Raw genomic sequence first — 24,007 nt, 5'->3', positions numbered from 1 at the left:
AAAGGAGCAAAAGAGAATACTATTAGGCCAACAAATTAGACAATTTAGATAAAATGAACAAATTTCCAGAAAGACACAAATTATCAAACTGACTCAAGAAAAAATAGAAAATCTTAAGAGGTATACATAAAGAATTTGAATACTTAAATTTTAAATTAAAATCATCAATTATGTGAAGAATTGCTCCAGGTGACTGGCCAGGAGACTATGCAAGATTTCCTGCAGTGGAGGAAATTTCTTTAAGAAGATTATTTAGTTTGCTAGAACTTTCCATTTTATTTCGTTTCTGTAACGAATGTATTGTCCAAAATGCCCATTTCGTTTTTAAAGATGGAACTCGAAACTCAGTATTTCAATAAAGTAAAAAATAAAATAAAATAAAAATGGGCAAAGATTTGAACATTTCACTAAGATCTCTGAACTGCTAACAAGGACACGAAAAAAATGCTCAAAATCATTAGTCATTAGGGAAATGCAAATGAAAACTAAAGTGATACCACTTCAGACCCACTAGAAGAGCTATGATCAAAAAGACAATAACAAGTATTGTCAAGGATGTGGAGAAACTGGAACCCTCATACCCTGCTGTTGAGAATGTTACACTGAACAGCCACTTTGGAAAACAGTTTGACAATTTCCTCAAAAAGTTAAATACATACTTAACATACAAGCTAGGAATTCTACTCCTAGGTATCTGCCCAAGATAAATAGAAACATATGTCCACACAAAGATTTCAAGCAAATATCCACAGCAGCATTATTTATAATAGCTAAAAATTGGGGGAAAATCCAATGTCCATCAACTGGTGAATGGATAAATGAAGTGTGGTATAGTCATAGAATAAAGTACTATTTAGCAATAAAAATGAACAAACTATTGATACATGCTACAACATGGATGAACCTAGAAAACATTAACATGCGTGAAAGAAGCCAGAGATGCAAAAGACTACCTATTATATGATTCCACTTACATACAATGTCCAGAAAAGGCAAATCCACAGATACCAAAAGCAGATTCATGGTTTTGCAGGTTAGGGGTAGGAACAGGGATCAGTGGAAAACAGGCATGAGAAATCTTTCTGGGGTGATGGAAAATATTCTAAAACTGGAAAGTATAGCCCCCAAAATTGTTGAAATGGTTAGGCTTAAAAATTTCAGGTGGAAGTAATTTTTATACAGATGTAAGTGAAGGTATTAGAAAAGACTGCCCAGGGAAAACGACAGAAAAAGCTTAAAATGAGTGTTTTAGAGATCGTAGACAGCAGCAAACTAAACATAAATCAAAAGATTAGCTACAAAATTGCAAAAGTGGCCACAACACTATTTAACTTCTCCCATCAGCCCTCTATTTCCCCCACTCCCCAAAACAATGTGTGAGCAGAGGCCGTCTATGAGCTGAGAGCCTAGACCTCAAGAGGCCTAGTGCACTTCCAGTCTTGCTGCTATTGGAACCTGAATCTAACTGCATGTGAACCAGCCTGGGTTGGCTTGATGGAAGAGGACAGACCACGTAGAGGCAAACTGTGAGTCAGCCAGAAGCTGACCAACAATGCATGACTGCATTGTTGCATCATCTTCTTAAATTGTGTGATGGCTGCACAGCGTTGTAAACACTAAAAATCATTGAATGGTACATTTTTAATGGGTGAACTGTATAGTATGTGAATTATATCTCAATAAAGCTATTTGAAAAATTATGAGCAAGGGAATACGCTGGGAATGTCAACATCTAAGTAGGAAGAGGGTCCAGTGCAGGAACAGAGGGAGCCGTGGCCAGAGAAAAAAGGTTGGGGGTGGGGGAGAGTTTCAAGAAGGGATCAGTGGCCAACAAAGTCCAATGCAAGATAAGTCGATTAAACCTAAGGTGGAAATATGTGATGTAACAATTTAGAACTCAATGTTGAGCTAAGGGTGAGTGGTTTCAAGTCGTAGCAGCAGAAGCCAGATTTTACTAAATTGAGGAGTAAATGAGAGGCGAGGAATAGGAGATGGCAGATTTCAGAGAACTTTTCTTAAGAGAAGAGCTGGTGGTATAGGGAGGTTTACGTTGTTTTCAAAAGGACGCACCTATGATGTTTATGTGTTAGAAACAGGGGCCAGGAGAGAGGGAGCATCAGAAGAGAAAGGAGGGGACGACTCACAGAACAGCTCCCAAGAGACAGGAAGACAAGGAATTCATGGCATAAGCATAAAATACCCATAGGGAGGACAGATGAAGTTTTCCTTGGGCTGGGAGGGAAGATTAAGATGCCACTTAGTTTGTAGGGGCAAGAAGTTGTTCTCTGTGAGTTAGGAGACAAAAGTCACTGGCTGAGGGCGAAGGGCTAGGTTTGAGGATTTGAGGAGGAAATAGACATTCAGATTATTATGGGAGAGGGATTTTCTTCAAGGAAGAAGTTTAAAAGCAGAGACACATTTCAAATACTTTTAAAAACTGTAATATATTACATAGCCTTGTACATAATAAATTGCCTGCAAATTTACTATGCTTTGCATTAGGAGTTGTAATGACCACAGGAGCAGGTTGTCACAAACCCCTGGACATATGGTGTCTGCAGTCAAATATAACCCAGTGATGCTTGAGCACTAGACCTGAAACATGCAATGCGCTGCAAGAGTACAGCTTCGGCGTGACCAGAAAGACCCCCAGCCAATCATGGTCCCAGGCCTCCGCAGCTGAGGCCACAACTCTCCACTCTCCGTAACAGAGAAAAAAGAGTGATCGGGCTGTTTGGCCATAGTTACTAGAAAAGAAATCAAAAGTCTTTCCTTCTCTTGAGAGGGCTCACAGCAGGTGTCCTCCTAAGGCATTCAAATAAAATAATGTTCTGTCAAAGCCTTTGTCAGCTGTCAAGTGGTACACAAAAATTATTTTTTTATTATAGCTGGCACCTACTTATATTTCCATCTTGATGTGATCTCAAGACCCCTTTCTTCTAATCATATTGGCGTGTTCTGAGCTCTGAAAACAGGTGTGTTTCCTTAATCGTTGCCTATTCTTAAGCGGTTCTGCTGGCCTGGGGGTTTGCTCTGAGCCCCTGTCTGTCTAGCCAGATACTACTCAGCCTGCATGCTGCAGCAGAAATATCACCCCCTCCTGGAAGGCTTCTCTGATCACCCCAGCCAGAAGCAATCATATCATCAGAAGTATTCCAACCATTCCTTTTCTATACATAATTTGTTACTTTGTGTTTATGCTAATTGTATCTTTATCTTTACCTGCCTTCAGTTCCTAGAAGGAATCATGTTTTACATGATGCCTTTTTTTAGCAGGATGCTTTTTTGCACATAACAGAAACAGGGCCTGTTTACTCTGAAGGAGATTCAGAGATCATCTTCATGTTACCAGTGAAAACAGAAAGTCTGAATCTCAGAGACCCTAAAAGACTAGACCAAGACGGCACAGTTTGTTAGTGGCAGAGCTGGAACCCAAAGCCAGGACTTTGAACTCTTACTCCTGTAATCCTTTCATTAAACCAATACTTGTTATTAGCCTGTTTCTATGTTGTAACTGCAATCTCAAAAAGAGTCATTCCTAACCCTTGAGGTTAGACAAAGATTTCAGACTTCTCCGAAAAAGCTTTTGTTTCCACTTTCATCTAGACTGGATTTAAAAGGTTTGGATGCATGAAAAAAAAAGTGGGTTTTCTTCTTTCTTCTTCTTCTTCTTTTGCTTTTAGCATTCTGCTTTGTTGCCACGTAGCTAAAGTAAGGGTAAATTATATGGTGGTAGTGACTTTGGTGAATGGGGTGAATTTGTCTTTTTCACAAATGTACTGGCTTTACTTGCACAGCTTGGCCTCTGATGCTCCCATCAGATTTGTGATTCATAGTTGGATGTCAGTTCAGTTACTGGAGCAGAAGAAACCAGTAACTATAAAATTTCAGCACTGATATTGGGAGTGACCTGGAAGTCATCGTCAAGGCAGGGACTACACCTCAGACCCATTCTTATTCCTGTCCTCTAATACCATACCTCATAAAGGATGAAAAAGTAAATGTTTGTTTTTAAAATAATTGTGTGAAACAAAATGAACCCTGTATCATGTGTGGAATTCAACTTAAGACTGATTTAATTAGCATAAACTAACTTAGACCTAGAATTTAACTCTAGGCAAAGAATTTATTTATAAAGATAACCTAATTGTAAAAGAGAGCTAAATAATAAACTATCAGTTTCTCTAATCCACTGAGTAACCCTTAATGAAAGATGCAAATTCCACAACAAGCTGTGAACTATGGGTATTCCACTGACCATTTTTCCATGGTTTGGTGCAGGGATTCTCTGGAAACATGATGAGGCCAAGAGGGTCAGTGTGGACCATCCTTTCATCTACGATAACGTGGAAAATTACTGGAAAAACCCAAAGGATTTGCCCATTCAGCTTTGCAAGAAATCGCCACTAAAAATTCACTCCACTTAGCCTCTCTCTTTCATTGAGAATTTTGGGCATATGATTCTTTGAGCTGTGAGTGACACAGTTAAACACTACACAGCAGACAAAATGTAGCTGGGGGTTCCTGTCTTACTGAGTCCTTATCTCGCTTGAGTTAACTAGAGTTAACTCTTTTGGTTCCTTTCCCTTAAACAGGAAGTGAAGATATTTACTCAATCCTGATGGACACAAAACACCCTCCTGCCTCTGCTGATATCAAACAAGGCTGCCCTTATTCCACCGAGCTGATGAATAGGGATCATGTACCACTGTTCATGCTGGGTATTCTCCAAGGGCATTATATGTAATTGTCTTCACTCTACTGAAGGGCTCACAAGGTTCTTTCTTGTAATCTAATGGTACCTCAATTACCCATATCACTTTCCGAGATTTCCTTAAAATCAGGACTGTCACTGTCTGATCTTCACCACAGGCATCTAGGGAAACAGTTAAGCATTGTGTAAAGTCACAGCATCAAACATTATTAAGTCCCCAGGAAAAGTATCCTTCTTAGAGACCCAGAATGAACACTTGGTTTCCAGACTGCATCCCATCTCCATGTGAAATCACCTCTCATCACTATATATATTGTTTATTACTATATATATGGTACAAGTATTTTATTTTCATATACAAAGCACATATTTCTAGCTATCTAACTGGGCCTTTTATCTGTCAGAGAATTGGAGATTGAGCCCTTTCTGAGTAGATTAATAATTTTACATTCTCATATGCTATTATTAAAACTTAGAGAACTCTTAAGCCAGTAGAGATGAGTTTGCAAGTATATGAAAATAAAAAGGGGCTGTTGGTGGTTATGGTTCCCAAACATCTCATAAATCTCTGAATCATTTATTTCTAGCTTCATGAGGAAGAAACTGAGTTGAAGAAAGGTGTTTATTATCCACTTAGTGAGGGGGGAAAAGCTGCAGCCCCTCACAAGAGATACGTGGCTTTTTTTCCTGCTGCAGAACTTCCCCAAAGCACACTGAGTCCTGATGCCATGGTTTCCCCCGTGGAGAAGTATTTCTCTTCCTACCTGGGAAGAAACATCCTGAAATTTCCTCTCCAGTTGGACTTTCCTGGACGTGTGGAAAGCAGAAGCAATATCCTCCGCCAAGCAAAGCAGCCAAGAGCTAACTGAACTTCCTCATGTGTTCCAGGGCTTTCCCAAAGCTCTTTCACATTTCAAAATAAGTCCGCAGATCCTAAACCCATTTTCCTCATTTGACAGCCACGGCAATACTGAGAGTGAATTATCTACTGACTGAAATTGGGATGAGGAATAGAATACTCGACAGGACTATAACTTGTAGGAAAATCAAAACATTTTCTTTGATACTTATTTTGCAGCAGCTATTGCTACAAAGCAACAAGAATAGCCATTATGTGACACAAGTTCTAATTTTCTAACACGCTAGAATCCAAAAACTTCATAGGTATTTCTCAAGGAGAAAATCCTGCTGGAAATGGCATTTTGGTAGAAACGGAGAAGGAAAAAAAATCCCCTCTGTTTTCCGTAGAGGAAAATGTCTTATTTGTGGAGAACATGAAACAATGATGAAATATGACATTCTCATGGAACAGTCTCACGATTTTTACTTATAAAATGACATTCTTTGAGTAGTTTAACCCAGGGACTTGGTATGAAAAGGAACATGGGGGGCCTATCAACAAATGAAGCTAATACCGCATTGAACTTTCTGAGAAAAAAAAATCTAACCAAATACATTTTGTTATAATTAGTGATTTACATTTTTTAACACAAACTCCAGGGCAATGTTTTAAAGTCTAGAAAGATAAAATAAGAGTTGGGATTCAGCAAATGCTGAATTCTGAGCAACGTCCTGAGAATGTGCATTTTTCTTTTTGGCCCAATTCTGAGTTGTATTTGCCCAGTTACAAGAACTGGCACTCACAGAGAATTTTTCACTCATTTGATAAATACTTATTAAGAGCCCATTATACACCAGGCAGTGGGGATATAGCCCTAAACAAGAGAGACTTGGTCCATGCCGTCATGATGTTCCCAGCCCGGCAGACAAGGCAAATACGAAGCACACACAGGATGTCAACCTGTACCAGGAATCTTGTGAAATGAGCTATGGCATTAAACAATCACTCCCAGCTTTCCTAACCAAATGCAAGCTCAGGACAAATGCTTAACTGACAGATAACTAGACAAAACGTAGACCTATCTCATTTTTTCTGCCTATGCTTTAGTTGAAACACTTGATGACTAATCTAACAACCCATAACAGGATTCTTATTCCGGTTCTATCATTTACACGTACTACACTGGTGATTTCCTTTTAAAATGAAAATCCTAAATTTTGTTGTTCGCACCCTGGCTGTGATTTATTTTTTGTCACCTCTAAATGGGTTATTCTATTAAATTAATCAAGTATTCAAAAAGTGTTGGTTCATAACAGGCACAGCTTATGCTGTTTCACATAACTTTGAATTAATCTAATAAAGACTTTAAGATTTATGGACAGATCTTTTATTTTTACACATTTTTAATTCAATTTTACAAAATGTAATGATACCTACCCAGTACTGAATAGCTACTATGAACTAAGTGGGGTTTTGTTAACATGATTACTGGTAAACCTGCCCTCCCCCTACAGCCCTATAAGGTACTATTGGCCCTATTTTATAGTTGAAGGGCTGAGAAGTTGAGAGAGTTTCCCAGCACCACACAGCTAGTTAGTGTAAAGGCAGCAATGGAACCTCTGATTATCTGACTGGTTATTTTATTCTCTTTACAGTCCTAAACTGAGTTAATAGTTCTCACCCACTGGGGTTCCATGTAGAATTATTCATTGTGCCACATTATAACGATGTTATAGTAATGCAGTAAAAGCTATCAAGCAACCAGAGTCCAATCAAACATCTAGGGTGGAATAAAACATTGGATTAACTAGTGAAATGAAATGTAAAATAACTTTTCAGGTAAATGGCAAGTCAATGGAGCGTTTCTAACTATGAAGTCTTTGCTAAAATGAGCAAAGGGCATCAAACATTGCTACCAGCACCCTCCTGGCTGTGTGAAACTCGTGGGAAAAGAGGGACAATCATCTCGCATTAAGTGGAGGGTTGGCCTGGAAATTCATCAAGAAATGCTGGGTCAGGGAGAGCTTGTGTTTCTCATTTTGGTCTATCTCCAGCGGAACTAGTCCTACAACAGTTCCACTGAATTGCTGCAAAGCCAGGTCACCTGTTTATGGAGGGATGGTCCACGTTTTGTTAGTAAAGCCAGATCACTACCACCATCGCTCTGCAAAAATCATCAGACATCCCCAGTAAAACATGGAGCTCTTTCCGGGTGAATAGGAATATAAACTTGAAAGTCTAAAGGAAAATGCACATGGATCAAACTGCTCTGCACCAGCTCCCTAAAAGCTCCCAGCTGAGGTTAGATACCCAAGTGAACAGCCGCCGCCAGCTGCCTGCACCCAGAAAGCTTCGGGCGATTTATAGATTGTCAAGGAAACTGAGATCCATCCCGAGGCTCAGTTCCTAAGGTCTGGCCGCTTTTAAGGGCTGTCTCACCCCTTCCAGCACAGCGGCTCCAGGACACAAGAGATCTGCCAATACCGTTCACTAGGCACTCATGCTGGGGAGTCACTTAAAAGGAAACACGTCCCTTTCGGCTTGGGGGTAGCATGCTCGCCATTCAACGCCCTACTGGCTTCTGAACACCCATATGATTAATATTGGTACCCAGCAAAGAGAACTTCTTCTGACCTTGAGCGTGCGCGCTAAATAAATTACCTCGGAACGAAAGTGGTGTGATCTCAAAACAGCATCTGCGGAAAAAAAAAGAAAAACGAGACGTCAATTAACTGCTTGTTCTTCACCTGCCGAGTCACGGACGACTTACCCGGGGGACGAGGGTCGGGGAGGCGCGTTCCGGACGCCTCTAACGCAGTGGGGACAGCCTGCTGGGAGGGCTGTTTACTAGGCCATCGGTCTCTAGGTGATTTCTCCGCGAGAAGTTTCAGGGAAAGTTCTGGGGGAGTTGGGGAGCCCCGAACTCTCCATGCCCAACGGTCCAGCGCCGGCCGGAGGGTGGGGGTGGACGAGGCTGCCGCAGCCCGGACTGCGCTCCAGCCATCCCCAGGGCTTAAGCACACTGACACCAAGCATCTGGTGCGTTCCCCTCACCTCCCGGCGATCTGCTTCCCGCGGTCACCCCAATCCGGCCGACCCGAGGAGGGGCACAGGGACGCTAAACACGGAAACGCACTGGGCTAGGGGAGCGGGCGTGGATAGGGTAGAGGGAGCAGCGCGGAAGCCAGAGAGCGCGCTTCCCTCTTCAAATCGGCTTAAAGATTCCTTCCGGCCCGAGTAAGCCCGTCGCGGGGTGTCTTACCTCGGCTCCTTGAACGACCCGAAAAGACCGATTTCATCGGATGCCTCCCCTTCTGGAGCCTGCGGTGCCAGCAGCAGAAGAAGATGATGGTGGCGATGGTGCCCAGCAGAAGCAACAAGAGGAAAAGGGCACATTGGATGCTGTAGGGTCTCAGCAAGACGAGGAAAGCGGCGGCAATCATGGTGCGGGGCGAAGCGGCGGCGGCTGCCGGCGGGGCTGGAGGGCGGCGGCACAAGCACCCGCGCGGGGCGCACGCTGAGCTGCGGGCACGGGCGAGCGCAGCTCAGCGCGTCATGCCCGACGCTTGCGGCCCCGCGCCCGGCCCAATGGCTGCGCACTCGCGTCCGCCGCGCTACGCGAGTAAGCCCGGGCTGCGGGCAGCGTTGGCCATGACTCAGCAGATGGCGACCTGGCACGGACTTGGCCGCGGGTAGCCCACCCCGCCCTCCCCGGGCGCCCCCGCCCCCACCCGTGCGCAGCCCCCGGGCGCAGCCCCGCCGAAGACGCGGCGGACGGGGAGGGGCAGCGCCGCCAGCAACGGGGCCACCTGGGCTCTGCGCATCGTCCCACGGCCACCGCCGGCCTCTGCATCCCCAAAGCCGGGAGCACGTGGGGCGGGGCGGGGACGCGGCGGCCCGCGGGGGGCGGGCGTGGGGCGTCGCGGCGGGGGCTCAGCGGATGACATCACGGCCGGGCTGCGGCAGCGCGGGCGCGCGGACATGGCTGCTACGGCTCCGGCGGCAGCCGCGGGCTGCGCCCGGGCCTGAGCGACCAGCGCCATCCCGCGGGGCCGCCCGCCGGTCCGCACCGTCCGGGGGGCACGGGCCGGGCGTCCCTCCGTTCCCGGACGCCCGGGCTGCCACCTCTCCAGCCTCCCGTGCCCAGATCGCTGGAAGCCCGGCGACAGGGGGCGCCCCGGAGCCACGGGGAGACCGCGAGGCGCCGACTGGAGCCTGCAGGCGGTGCTGCCCCTGCTTCCCACCTCCCCGCGCCCCACCCCGAGGCTGGGGCTTCGGAGGATGCAGCTGGGTGAGCTATTGCTTGCGGGGGGTTCCTGCACGCCGAAGCGTGAGCCCCGGGCAGGGCCTTTCCTGGGAATTGGGGTACCCCGGAACGGGGGCCCGTCCCGTCCGTCCCCCCTGAACTGGGCGCGCTCCCCGGCGGAGCGCTCGGGTCTGCAGACTTGAACTCTGTCACTCAGCCGAGAAGGGGGCACTTTGCATCCTCTTGTATCCATGTTGACCCTAAAACCTTGCCTCCTTTAGTGCAATTGGAGGCAGAGGCAATTTCAGATTGAGGAACCAGCAGATGGAGGAAGTTGGAGATTGGCTTGTAAATATTTTGAGGAGAGATTTTGTAGGGCGAGTGAGGAAGTAGTGATCTATCACACTCAAAACGCACACACTCCCTTTCTCCCTCTTGCCCCCTCCCCTTTCTTCGTAATCAGCAAAAGGAATCCTGCAGTTGGAGATTTTCCTGGGGCCGCTGGCGCAGTGCGGACGCGGGAGGCGCGGCGGGGGCGCTGCAGTGGCCTCTGTCCCTGCGGCCGCCGGGCCACCTGGCCCGGACCAATTGCGACAGTGACCTCAGCCGGCCGGTGTTCTGTCGCCTTCTGCTGCTCCGAGCCAGTGCTGGCTTTTCCCGTGCGGGGCTGGGTTTTGCTTGTTTTGTTTGCTCGCGTAGAGAAACTGCAATTATAGTGACAAGGTAACCCATTACTGCATTTGTGGAGTTGCTAGTAACTACTAGGGTGGACTCTGGAATATTTCGGAGACTGAAGAAATTGTGTCTTAATAAAGTATTTTGTAAAATTCCGGAAAGCAGTTCAAAAATCGATGACAATACTTAATTTTGTTATTTGTTTGTAGGATCTCAAGATCAGTGTGGTTTTCTAACTATACAAAATACACTATTCAGCTCTGCATAAAGGCTTACCATTGATGTTCTTAAGGCCTTTAACGTATTACCACGTGTAAACATTAAAGGACACTCAAAAAGGCATTGAATAATGCACGTCTTAAATGCCAGATTCATCACCATGGGAAACAATGGATTGAGTTTTCTTATGTACATCTTGTTTCCTATGATAAAATAAGCATTATCTCATTCAGTTGTTCTGGTTTGAAGGTGGACCTTGCTTGCAGATGCTGTATAAAGTGAGAATGGTGAATCAGAGTGCCTGCAGGATGGGCTTACAAGGTCCCTGGCTCTGGGCCTGATAGGTAGCACTGCATTTGTGCAGGTCGCTCAAAGGTTTCCTGATACCGCAGCCACTGCAGTGGGAGACCACATTGCCATCCACTGTGCAGGGGTTATTGAGGAGAAGCCTGGGAGCCTGCCGTGTGGGGCACAACAGGAAAGGAAGAATTCTGTACCGCATTGCCTCACAGTGGCCTGGTGGAGTAGTTTAAAACAACAACAAAACTGAATTAACCTTTTGCAAACATTGGGAGAAATAACCAATGAGGAAGGTCATCGTTACTTTATACTTATTGAGGAAAATTTGTGAGTGAGCTGAAATGGCCCTAAATATCCTTGAAACATGCCGAAGACCGCAAATACAGCATAGTAACCATTTTGCCCCAAACTGTGCATTTATAACAACAGAAAGCAACTAAATAGCAATTATGATTTTGAGTTATGACTTTAGCACAATTGTTATCACTCTGAGTCTTGCTGCAGCCATTTGTAAGTTTGAAGTGCACACAAGAACATCATTTATCTCTTTTGGCAGGCAAATACTTAACTGCCCTGCAGTAGGATTATAGATATTTCTTTTTAGATGCGTTCATTTCTGTTCTTTGCATCAGTTATCTCAAGGATACTAATAATAATAATAAGCAAACCAAATCGTTGAAAGAATTTAGTATTTAGGTTCCATTGTTTTCTGCTTTGTTTGTTGCTAATTTATCACTCCCTTCTCCAAATGGCATGTTATTAATTGCTTCTTTCTGTGTGTTTGTGTGATGCTAATGCGTTGTGGAATTCAATAAATATTAAATCAACCAATCAATCCTTTTTGGAAGTTAATTTAGTAAAATTCATACCTTTTCTTTCTGATAGATTTTCATTAAAAAATAATAATTGACATTATATCAAATTCACAAATTTAAAGTTTGGAGGTAGGGGTGGAGGAGGAAAGTCCATGGCCAAATCTTTCATACCAAAGAATGAAAAAATAAAAATGGAAAAGTATATATAATTTTTTGACTTTTTATTATAGTGAGCTAGCACTGTCACACAAGAGAAGACAAATGAGTTGGGGAAATTAGTTAAGAGAGTTTGGTATCTGGTATGTAGAAGATGGTCCACCCTGCAGCCCTTTTTCCCTTTAGATGCTCAACCAAATTGAGAACACACACGAGGAACCGAAAGGAAATTAAAATGTTAACCCTATTCAGGGTGAAGTCAGATTGAAGAGCATAGCTTAGGCTCAAAGCCAAAATGGGGCGTCTTATTCCTTTTCCACTAACTCTTCACCCCCGCCCAGTCACAGCTAAAGAATTACAGTCCTTCCCAACAGTAAAGCAGGAAAGAACCCTACCTGTACTACTTCTCACCTGAAGACCAGAGGCTAAAAAGAGCCTCACACTCTCCAATCCACGAGGCCTGCAGCACGAGTGAGCAAGAGGCAGGACCGTGTGTGAGGAGGGACCTTTCATATACCAGCCCTGCCCATTGGTGGCCGCAGGCCCTCCCCAAGGCCCCTCATCACTGAGTCATTCTGCTCCCAAAGATAAGAGTAAGGGGCTTTCATTACATGACAGAAACATCTTCTGCAGTACCTCCCTAGAGGTAGGAAGTTATGGCACAAATTCCTGATGTTTGGGTCAGGGAGAAATACAGAAAAGAAGAGAAGGATCCATCTAAGCTGTGTGGTGACCAATTGAGGGAAAGGCAGGGATTGCAGAGGACTCAAGTTTTGGGCTCGGGTGAAGGAAGAGTTGTGAAGGCAGAGGTGACAAACTGAGTTTCAGACCCATTGAGGGGCAGAGGTGTCAGAAGGTCATCCGTGTGAAATTACCCATGAAAACACGGCTGGAGACTGAGAACCAGAGACAGATGGGAATCACCCACATCAATTTATAGTTGAAGTCACTGATGTGGACGAAATGACTATGGAAGAGAAAGTGTAGAAAGAACTGGTATCAGTTGAGGTCTATCCTGATGGGGCTTTTTCTGTAAACCTACATCACTGGAAACGCCTCGTAGAGTAACTACGTGGTTTCCTTTACTCATAGAACTACGTGTTAGATCTGTGGGGAAGAACTACAAGACAGAGCTGCCAAGTGAACTGTGAAAAGCCAAACAGTCAAACCTTTTTTGTCTTAGGTATTTGGCACATCCCAATGATCTCTACTGTTCTAGGGTGTGACAGCTTAGGAGTGAATATGATTTGAACTTAATGCATTTTTAAAGGGTATCTAAAATTCAGAACCAGGCAGATCCATCTCCTGACCCTAAACATGGTCCTAAAGAAAACTGCTTGAGGAAATTGGATCCCAAAGATTACAGGTGGGGAATTTTGAAGTTTGTCCATATTCCATTGGAGATCAAAGAAGCCCAACTAAAAGGATTGTGGACGGACTGACATGACAACTGTGGATTGAGCAAAACTTCTTTTTGCAAGGGCTACCTTATCTTGAAGTTTCTGGCTTTGGTGAAACAAAGGTGATTGGCAGTGGAAAAAATCAGAACATGTGAAATTCCTTAAAAATTTATTGACTGAAATAATTTTGCCTATGTTACACATAATTTAATAAAAAGAAAAAAACCTTTACACTTTGTGCAGAAAGTAAAAAAAAAAAACCAAAAACTGGAATCAGAGCTTTGGAGATATCTTCCCCTTGTGGACTGCAGAAGGAGAGCAGATGACACGTGGGAAGTGCTTCCAGTTCAGGGGTTCCCAGGACAGATGCACATCTGGGGTAAGGAGCCTGAGGACTGAGGACCAGTGATGATGAGCCCTCTGCACACCTTCCGGGGAACTGGCTCATCACAGTGGGAGAGGCTGAACCCGGACGGGAGTGGATTGGAGAGGGACGAGGACGTGGGAAAGAGGCAAGAGTGCTGTCTACAGTCTTTGGTGAAATTTAACTCTAGAATGCATGGGTAGAAATGCAAGTAAAGCCTGAGTAAAGGGCAACACATGGGCTTTTGTCAGGACAGGGGTACAACTTGGGAGATGGAGCCAGCAGCGGGAGAGAAACTGAGAGTTGAAGGGAGGGGAGAAGGTGACCTCTCCAATGCATTTGTGGTTTAGATAGTTGTCCTCATGCTCCCTGGGTCCCCCAGACCAGTTCTTTCTGCTCTCAGACTGCCTTTGACTCTGCAGAATTAAAACTGACCCTGACTGGTTGTGATGGCTCCCTGCCCCTGGGCCCCTCCCCACCAGCCCTGGCTACTAATGCTCAGACTAGAAGAAGGATTTTTAGGGAAAGAGAACGAATGCCTTGGAATGTAGCTCTGGCTGTTTGTAAGCGTTTATTACAAACCTCGATAGAAGGTAGTAGATGACCCAACTGGTAATCACACAGAGACATTCCATTGGAATGTTACCCCCTTGAAAACAAAAAGTTTGGGTAAGAATGGCTCTAGCAATAAATGATTTGAAGTAAATCATACTGATTTTGGACTGGCAACCTTCTTGATCCTGAGTGAAGTTTTTTACTCTCAGAAATCAATGGCATGAAAGGAATTGGGAGGAATCTGAGGAAACATGTTGTATACCTGTTTATTCCCAAATAGTTTTCATGGCAGTCTGAGACCAGACTGTATATGCCAACCATATACATGTTCTTGTATTGAAAGTTCAAGGAGCTACATCATTTGGTAGCACCGACAGCAACTAACATAATCTTGGAGGCAATTTCCAGCCACCAGAATCAGGGGAGCCATCATACAGATGCATCACTATTGTCTTTTTAAATTTTGCATTTATGAAGGAGAAACAATTGTTATTTGCAATAATATCAAATATTTGCAGCAAATATATCCCAGGAAAGGACTTTATTTTACAGTAATAAAAACTTGGAAAATAACTTAAAGTCATCATTGTAAGAGAAAATATTTCAAATGACATCATCCCAAATTGTTCTTTTAATGTTTTAGAAATTTTAGAGCCTAATTAGGATTTGTTATCCTATGGGTGGCAAAATCCATGATAATGCTTGGAGGGAGGGGTTGTTCTTTTTTGTGAACATTACAGACTTCTCAAAAAAGTCTGCTGAGTTTGAGGCTTTAAAAACATCAGTATAATTGAATTCATGTACTCTATAATGCTTTGCAGACAGTTTTTGTAAAGTAATCATTTATTATCCACAAGCAAATAGAATTCATTTCCAGTTTCCACAATGAGTGTGGGATTAGTCATACAGCAAAATACTGAGTCATTTGGCCAGAAAGTTTACTCAGAGTTGTATGAACTGCCAATGGAAAATCTGAGAGCTGTTCGTAAATCAAATTATAAAGCTCTCAGAGTTATAAATCACTGTGCAGTCTTGTTCATTATTATTCAGATAGTGTGAAATATTTCCACCATTTCTAAGAATGGGCAACTTACAAAACCAGTTTGAAAGCAGAAGTCATTGCCTTCTAGATCCAAGATAAGAGTTGCCATGTTCATTACAAGCATTTCAACATTCTTAAGTGAAAAAAGGGAAAAAAGTAAGGTAAGAGGTTTATAAGTTACATAGTAAATATGTTATGAGATGAATAAATTCTTGATTAACTGATGTTTATGAATTAAATTCCAGATTTTCTTAATAAAACAACAGCAATATTTAATAGCTAAATTATCTCCATTTCTTACAATAATTTTTTGTAGGACTCTTGCGTTAAATATTTTGTGGTAGTAGCTTTGTATGCTAATGCATCAGCATGCTGATGGCCTGAAAGAATGTCACTAAGAGAACAGAGATAGCAAGCGTATCAAGGAAAATGGGATGAGTAACCGAAAATTAGTAAAAGATGTTTCAAACACACACAGTTCCAGAGAGTATTGAAATTATCCCAGTGTAATGACATCTCATGGATTTAGGAACAGAAAGAAAAATATGTCTTAAAATGTCTTTGTTGTTCCAAAATACTTTATGGAGTAAGACAGGGAAACAAATAGCAAACTCACTGAATTAGAATCCAGTAAAGTTTACATTTCAAAAAGAAAGCCAAAAACCTAAAGCCTGTTCTTGGTCTTATCTCTGCTGTAGGAGCTTTTAGCCTGGAATTCACGAACAGGATTCTAGGGACCTGAAATTATATGTAAAACTGTGAGTCTCTTTAGAGGGACATGGTCCATAGTTTTCACCAGGTTCTTAAGGAGTTATTACCAAAAAGAAAAAGAGAATCCTCAAAAACCATACAAATCCACACAGATACCAAGGCTTCTGCAGCATCAAATCATTCTCTCATCCATCGGCATCACATCACCTAAGTGCCTCCCCTGAGACTGGGAGAAGGGTCTGGAGCACCATCAGCCTGGGATGAGCTGAGGAAGCACTCAGCTCTAACCTATACAAGTTCAGGGACATTTCCCCAATGCAGGCGAACACCGCCCACCCTACGGCTAAGTGGAGACAGTGTTCTCTGAGTTTCCTTGTCTTCCCGAGACTTTAAACAGATTGGGAGAGGGGCAAGAGAGTTCACTCTGTAACTTTCATTGGAATGTCAGTTTCAGCCCTGAGAAGGGAAGCCTGTATTAACTATCTAGGGCCACTTCACAACCATCCAGATGTTTGAATGCATAAGCCCATTCTGAGCGAAAAACACTGGTCCTAGAATTCAGTCTTCAGCTGAGTCTGCAAGGATCTCCATAGTCTTAAGGCTAAAAGAGAGGCAAGGACTTAGTATCAGGCTCCCAGAAACTACTCCTGGATATTCTGGTGAATGTAGCAGCCACTCCTCCTACATCCTGCCTAAGCCTCGGCTGTGAGGCTTTTCAACATCCAGCCTTCCCCGGACACCTGGGAGCTGGGGCCCTGGATCCTACCAGGATAACCCTGCCTGTGGTGTGGAAGACCGCCCACCCATCCTAGTGGCTGAGCTCCATCCACCCACTGTCTCTGGCTTCCCACGCTTGCTGTGCCTGTGAACCCCACCCCCTATATTCCCAGGACACTAGGTCCCCATGCCCTGTCACTGTGATCACATTCCATCACATTAAAAGGCTGGTTATTTCATCATGGGACTTCCTCACTCCAGTGGGCAAGTCCAGTTTCCAGGGTGTCCTACTCTCTCCGTCTGGTGGTTCTATCTCCTCCAGGTTCCCTGCTGACCCCGTAGGCTGTGAAGGGTTTCGTACAATATTCATGCATTCTACCCAGAGACAGCCTTTGAACCACAATTTCCTGAGCGTCTCAGATCCCTCTGGGTCTATTCTTTGCAGTTTCATTTTGGGGCCATCTGCAGTGAAGCAGGAACCCACCTTGAGCAGACACTGCAGGGTCACAGTTAGTGTCCCCCATGTCCTGGTGGTCTGCCCCAGGTGAGCTGATGGAGTCTGGGTCTAGGTGCCTGGATTAAGGGGCACCAGCACCCCAGGAGTCGGCCGGTATGGTCCCTGTTTACTTCTCCTCACCCACAGGGTACAGGACCATGTCCTGGGTTTCCTCATCAGGGAATGTAATGTTGCTTCAACAGGATACAAAAGAATATTAGAGCAAGAAATTGGTAGTAATAATATTGTATTGAAATGATATTAGTATCTAATATTGGTAGTAGATGAGGGGGCAAAGCAGTTAAGATGATTGATTAAGTAAATTATCTGAAATATGTGACTCAGCAGATTATGTTGACCTAAACTTTCAAGATTATTAAAGTACAAAATAGACACATTGGTAAATGGTATACACTTAATTTCATTAGTATACGATATTAACATGGCAAATATTTCAAAGAGAAATTAGCTTGTCCTTTCATGTTATAACTGATAAGATAAATTAATATTTGAAAGTTGCATCACTCCTGATTTTTATGCATAGGCATTGATTCCTGCATCAAAATTATTACATTTTGTGAATTTTAAAAATTGGTCTGAAACTTATTAATTTTCTAGAATATGGTTCCTTAAAGCAAAAATCTTAATGATCTCATCTTGCACTCAACTTTCAAGATGGATAGAATGTTCTACATTAATCAAAAAAATGTGAAATTGTTCTTACTCTTCTTCATTGTTCTTACTCTTCTTTAGGCGTGACATTGCACTTGTGTTTCTGATAAATGGGGAAAAGGCACATAAATATCAAGGATGGGGACAGGTAATAACATAAGAATAGCCAAGGAGAAAAATACTCACAAAAATTGATATTCCTCAGAAAAGGTTTTGGAGGCCCTAGAACCATAGGAAAACTTATCCAGAGTCCCTCTGAGTTTTGCATATACTTTTTTGTGCAGACTTGCAGGCGGTCCCACACACACACACAGCTACAGGCTTTTTTATTTTTTAATTGAAGTATAGTTGATTCACAATGTTGTGTTAATTTCTGCTATACAGCAAAGTGACTCAGTTATACATATATATATTCTTTTTCATATTCTTTTCCATTATAGTTTATCACAGGATATTGAATATAGTTCCCTGTGCTCTACGGTAGGACCTTGTTGTTTATCCATTCTTATATATACTAGTTTGCATCTGCTAACCCCAACTTCCGAATCCATCCCTCCCCCAACTCCCCTCCCCCTTGGCAACTGCAAGTCTGTTCTCTATGTGGCTACAGGCTTTTCGTAGACATTTGAGGGGACAGGTGACATTGTGGAGCAGGTGAAGATTATCTTCCAACGCTCTCAGCCTCTGATTTCTGCACTATTATCTCTCTGCTGTAGGTGTCTTGTTCCTGACCACATCGAGATGAAAATGAGCTGGTCTCACTGTCTCATTACAGATGAGACAGAGGCTGAGCTATTTGGCATCTGGCTTTCCTGCCAGGTCAGGAGCAGCAGAGAGACTCTGGTTCAGATGACGAAGTTCGTGTCTTTCTCTGTTCAAACTGCTGTAACAAAATACCAGAGAATGGGTAGCTTATAAACAACAGTAATGTATTTCTCACAATTCTGGAGGCTGGCAGTCCTAAATCAGGTGCCAGCATGGTTGGGTTCTGGCGAAGCCCCTTTTCCGTGCTGCAGACTGCTGACTTCTCACTGTGTCCTCACCTGGCAGAAGGGGCCGAGGATCCCTCTGGAGACTGTTTAATAAGGACACTAATCCCATTCATGACAGCTTCCCCCATCATGACCTAATCACCTCCCAAAGGCCCCATCACCTGATACCATAACCTATGAGGGTTAGGATTTCAACATATGGATTTTGGGAGGACCCATTCTGACCATAGCAGCCGGGTGTAGGCAAACCAGGAGGAACAGTGCTGTACCTCAGGGCTCGTCATAATGGAAATGTCACCAGCTGTAGGCTTACAGGGAAGGGAAGGAAGTGGTTATCGCAACCTGACACGAGAGGGTCACATAGACAAGGCAACCCCACAGGAAGGGAGGCAGGAGGATACATCCTCCTAACTCCCTGTTCTCCTTCCCTCTGATCTCCTGCTTGGACATGCTGTTGGCTGAACCCAGCTGGGACGAGGGCAAGGGAGCCCAAGCGTGTCAACCTCCAGGCTTAGAGAGCAGCTTAAAGATTGGGGGGAGAAGGGATCAGAGGGGCAAAGAGAGGGTCTCCAGCCCTGGTGGCTGAGCAGGATGAGAGTCCTGAGAAGCTCTGATGATCCTGTCAAGACTCCAGTCTCTGGGGACATGGGACTACGAGGCAGAACTTGGCAAGGAGGGCCCTGTAAGAGCTTCATCAAGCAAAGAAAGCAAAAGCTAGTTACTGGAGGTGATAGAATTTGCTGAAAAGCTGATTTGATGATTAGTTTCTAACTTCTGGCTCGAGTCCTTCTTATGGGTTAGCAACTGGGATTGGTTGCCAGGGCCCACTGGGGCCCCAGTTTCCTCATCTGTTAAGTGTGAATAATCCTTGGACCTACCCTGGAGCACGATGGTGAGAATTAAATGAGGTAGTACAGGTTAAATGCTTTCAATGGTATAGTAAGTACTCAGTAAATATTAACTATATTTTTATTGTTATTAAATGAAGGAGACAGGATTGGAAAGATCTAAGGATGTCAGGTAGGGCAGGATGGGGAGCTAAATGAATTCCTTTCCTAGATAATGGTTACATGCATGACAGTGCATGACATCACAGCTCATTGGTTAAATTAGCTTTAGTAAAAGTGCATCCACAAACTCTGGCCTGATGAGACTGTTTTTCTTTCCTTTCTCATCATGGGAAGTTGAAAATGATTCAGGTCTAGAGTCCCTCAAACATATTTAGTGTTTCTGAGGTTCACACACAGTCTCCAATCAGTCTAAGCCATGCAATCATAGTTTGGCAGCATTGCCGAATCATCCTAAAGTATATTGATCATCTTTTTAGTTGGGGTATTTCTGGAACAACTTGGAAATTGAAAACACGTTAGATGGCATTTGGAAATGGCGTGAGGAAAAAGAGTGAGTTGAAATGCTCCCTAATAGATATTAGTAAAACCCTGTAGTTTCTCTCCAGAAGTCAAGAACACTTTGATGAGGAAGCACTTGCTTTGCTCAGTAGAGCGCTGTGCTTGCTGCAGGAGAGGGCGCCCAACCCTTCACAGCCATTCTGATCTTTGGTGTTTTGTTTTTGTTTTTGTTTTTGTAGAGTTTCAATTTTTTAAAAAATTGAAGTGTAGTTGATTCAGAGCCATTCCAATCCTGATTTGCCTTCTTCTAGTGTATATATAATTAAAAAATAATAATATGGACATGTCCCTCCTCCATGCCTTGCCAAAGGCTGAGCTGAAACTAGTAGCCCATTTTACAGAGAACATTAAACCAGCCACTGGATATTTAGAAATATGTTGGCACTTTTTTCCTGGCACTTTGGAACTCATTTAGAGGGGAGTCTTCAGTTCATACTCCAACTGGAGTACTGAAGAGGACCTTCTATGTCTGTACATTCCAAAACCGATATATATAGAAAACAATCCAAAACTTTTGGCAATTTGAAAGGGTACTTAGGTTTTATTGTAGTGCCATACTTGCCTTTCATGATTTTTATTTAATTCATAACAGAGAATTTTTATTTAAATACAAAGGGAGGTGAGATACCTGAATGATATTTTGATGTTCATTTAGTTTCCTTAAATGTGGTCCCTTGGGCTTCCCCAGGTGTCACAGTGGTTAAGAATCCACCTGCCAATGCAGGAGACATGGGTTCGAGCCCTGGTCTGGGAAGATCCCACATGCCGCGGAGCAACTAAGCCAGTGCACCCAAACTACTGAAGCCTGCGTGCCTAGAGCCCTTGCTCATCAACAAGAGAAGCCCGCGTACCACAAAGAAGAGTAGCCCCTTCCCTGGTGGCGCAGTGGTTGAGAGTCCGCCTGCCGATGTAGGGGGCACGGGTTCGTGCCCTGGTCCGGAAAGACCCCACATGCCGCGGAGCGGCTGGGCCCGTGAGCCATGGCCGCTGAGCCTATGCGTCCAGAGCCCGTGCTCCGCATCGGGAGAGGCCACAACAGTGAGAAGCCCACACAGCAAAAAAAAAAAAGTAGCCCTTGCTCGCCGCAGCTAGAGAAAGCCCGCGCACAGCAATGAAGACCCGACGCATCCAAAAATAAAATAAATAAATTTATTTTTAAAAAATATGGTGCCTCGGGCTTCCCTGGTGGTGCAGTGGTTGAGAATCTGCCTGGTAATGCAGGGGACACGGGTTCGAGCCCTGGTCTGGGAAGATCCCACATGCCGTGGAGCAACTAGGCCCGTGAGCCACAACTACTGAGCCTGCGCGTCTGGAGCTTGTGCTCCGCAACAAGAGAGGCCGCGATAGTGAGAGGCCCGTGCACCGCGATGAAGAGCAGCCCCCGCTTGCCACAACTAGAGAAAGCCCTCGCACTGAAACGAAGACCCAACACAGCAAAAATAAATAAATAAATTACTAAACTCCTACCCCCAACATCTAAAAAAAAAAAAGTGCTGAATATTTATTTAAAAATATATATATGGTGCCTTTTGTTTCTTAGAATTTCAGAGGCAGCTTTTGTATTTTTGAACTCCTGCATTAATTGTAGTATTGACATATTAAAAGTAAACCTAAATGCATTAATAATTTATATTTTTATTAATTTCATTTGCTTTCATTAGTTACAAAGTTCTCTGTTCTCTGTGTCTTATTTCTCATACATGTTTTTCATAACTTGGAGGCTGGTTAGAACATTTTTCAAGCTATGGGTTATAACCCATTAGTGAGCTGCGAAATCAACTTAACATGCTGTGATCAGTCAGCACTTACTAAAATGAAATAAAATACAGTAGATAGAATAGAATCTGAAAGAATACATCACATGCAGTAAAAGTGAGTATGTTTTCTGAAATTTTGTTTTAGTTTTGTGTGTGTGTGTGTATGTGTGTTTTCTGGATCAAAATATAGAATGTATATTTTGCCGTGAGCTACAAAAGATTGGAAAAAAATTGAAAGTCATTGACATGTTATTCATCCAACCACATATCTTGGGAGAGTCTCATGGCTGTGGTTATATTTAATCTTGCCCCTTACAACTACCTGGGAATTAATCAAATGGTTTCTGTTAGCAAAAAAATAAATAAATAAATAAAATATAAAACAGGGCAGGGACTTCCCTGGTAGCACAGTGGTTAGAATCCGCCTGCCAATGCAGGGGACACAGGTTCGAGCCCTGGTCCGGGAAGAAACCACATGCTGTGGAGCAACTAAGCCCGTGCGCCTCAACTATTGAGCCTGTGCTCTACAGCCCACAAGCCACAACTACTGAGCCTGCGTGCCACAGCTACTGAAGCCCAGGCACCTAGAGCCCGTACTCTGCAACAAGAGAAGCCACCGCAATGAGATCGTCTCAACTAGAGAAAGCCCGAGTGCAGCAGCGAAGACCCAAAACTGCCAAAAATAAATAAATAAATTTATTTAAAAAAATAAATAAATAAAGAGTGGCAGATAACTCCATGGTAAATTTTTTTACCATCTATAGGGACTAGTAGTGTTTATTATAGAGCCATATTCATAATACCCATTCTGAATTTGCTAATTGGCAGGTAGTACAAACTTTGACCCACCTGTCTGTGGATGTAAGAACAGTGGCCTGAAATCTACTGAAAAGTAGAGCTTCTAAAAGAGGTCTGATATGTCCATTCTGGTTGGTCTTGAATGAATTGTGTGTTTGTGAAGAAACTTGAGGATTTGCTCTTTAATGAAATCATATCAGCAGGAGAAAATTTTAGTACGGTTAGGATATTACAAAATCTGTATTTTTGCAAACTAATTTTTTTCCAACTTTTTTATTGTGGTAAAAACACATAACATCAAATTTACATCTTAACCATTTTAAGTGTATAGTTCAAGGGCCTAAAGTACATTCACATTGTTGTGCAACCATCACCATCATCCGTCTCCAGACCGCTTTTCATCTTGCAAAACTGAACTCTATACCCATTAATCAGTAACTTCCCAGTCTCCCCTCTCCCACCCTGGGCTTATCAGCAACCCCTGTGAACCAGGACTCTGGCTCTGTTACCATCACTAAATAATACTGATTATTTAGTGATGGTGACCAGTTATATCTGGCAAAATCCACTTTTATCAAATAATAACAATTTGCTGTAGGATCTAACTGGCTATATATTGTGTCTCTCAAGTGCTGCTCTAAATGTTTAGTAATAATGTGCAGTGAAGTAAGGCACTGGGGAGAAAGAAGTTAAAGCTGTTGTTCTGCTTGCCAGGAAGAGAAATGAGGATGACAGAAAAGGAAGCATGTGACACATCTGAATTCCTTTTCAATGTGATAACTGAGCCCCTAGGTCAGGGTTCAGCAAGCTGCTGCCCCTCTGCCTGCCTCCTGTTTCTGTACAGCCTGTAAGCTAAGAATGTTTTTTATAGTTTTAAATAGTTGAAAAAAACCAATATAAGAATAGCATATCATGATATGTGAAAACTGTACAAAATTCAAGTTTCAGTGTCCACAGGTAAAGTTTTATTGGAGCACATCCACACTGCTGTGTTTACAGATTGCCTGTGTGCTTTCATGGTGCAAGGGCAGAGCTGAGTAGTTGTGACAGAGACCACACGGGGTAGCCCGCTCGGTGCAGCACAAACCACAGTGATGCCATTGTAATAATTTGACATTGTTTTAATGT

General features: G+C 43.4%; 1 protein-coding gene across 8 annotated transcripts in view; it reads right to left on the bottom strand.

The window, feature by feature from the left end:
- Positions 1-24,007, bottom strand: part of DST (dystonin) — a 558,750-nt gene that overhangs the window by 491,622 nt on the left and 43,121 nt on the right. For all 8 annotated transcript variants that reach the window (XR_014326489.1, XM_082847286.1, XM_082847281.1 and 5 more), the window contains 2 exons: positions 8,818-9,077; positions 8,217-8,251 (listed from right to left, as the gene is read on the bottom strand). Coding sequence is in view for 7 of the 8 variants with exons in the window: in XM_082847286.1 (XP_082703412.1) it covers positions 8,217-8,251; positions 8,818-8,998 (216 nt within the window). In the remaining variant the exon portion in view is untranslated. The remainder of the gene's footprint in view (positions 1-8,216; positions 8,252-8,817; positions 9,078-24,007) is intronic.

Source organism: Leucopleurus acutus, assembly GCF_964270905.1.
Source record: "Leucopleurus acutus genome assembly, chromosome: 10".
Lineage (NCBI taxonomy): Eukaryota > Metazoa > Chordata > Mammalia > Artiodactyla > Delphinidae > Leucopleurus > Leucopleurus acutus.
This window is presented reverse-complemented; position numbering and strand designations above follow the sequence as displayed.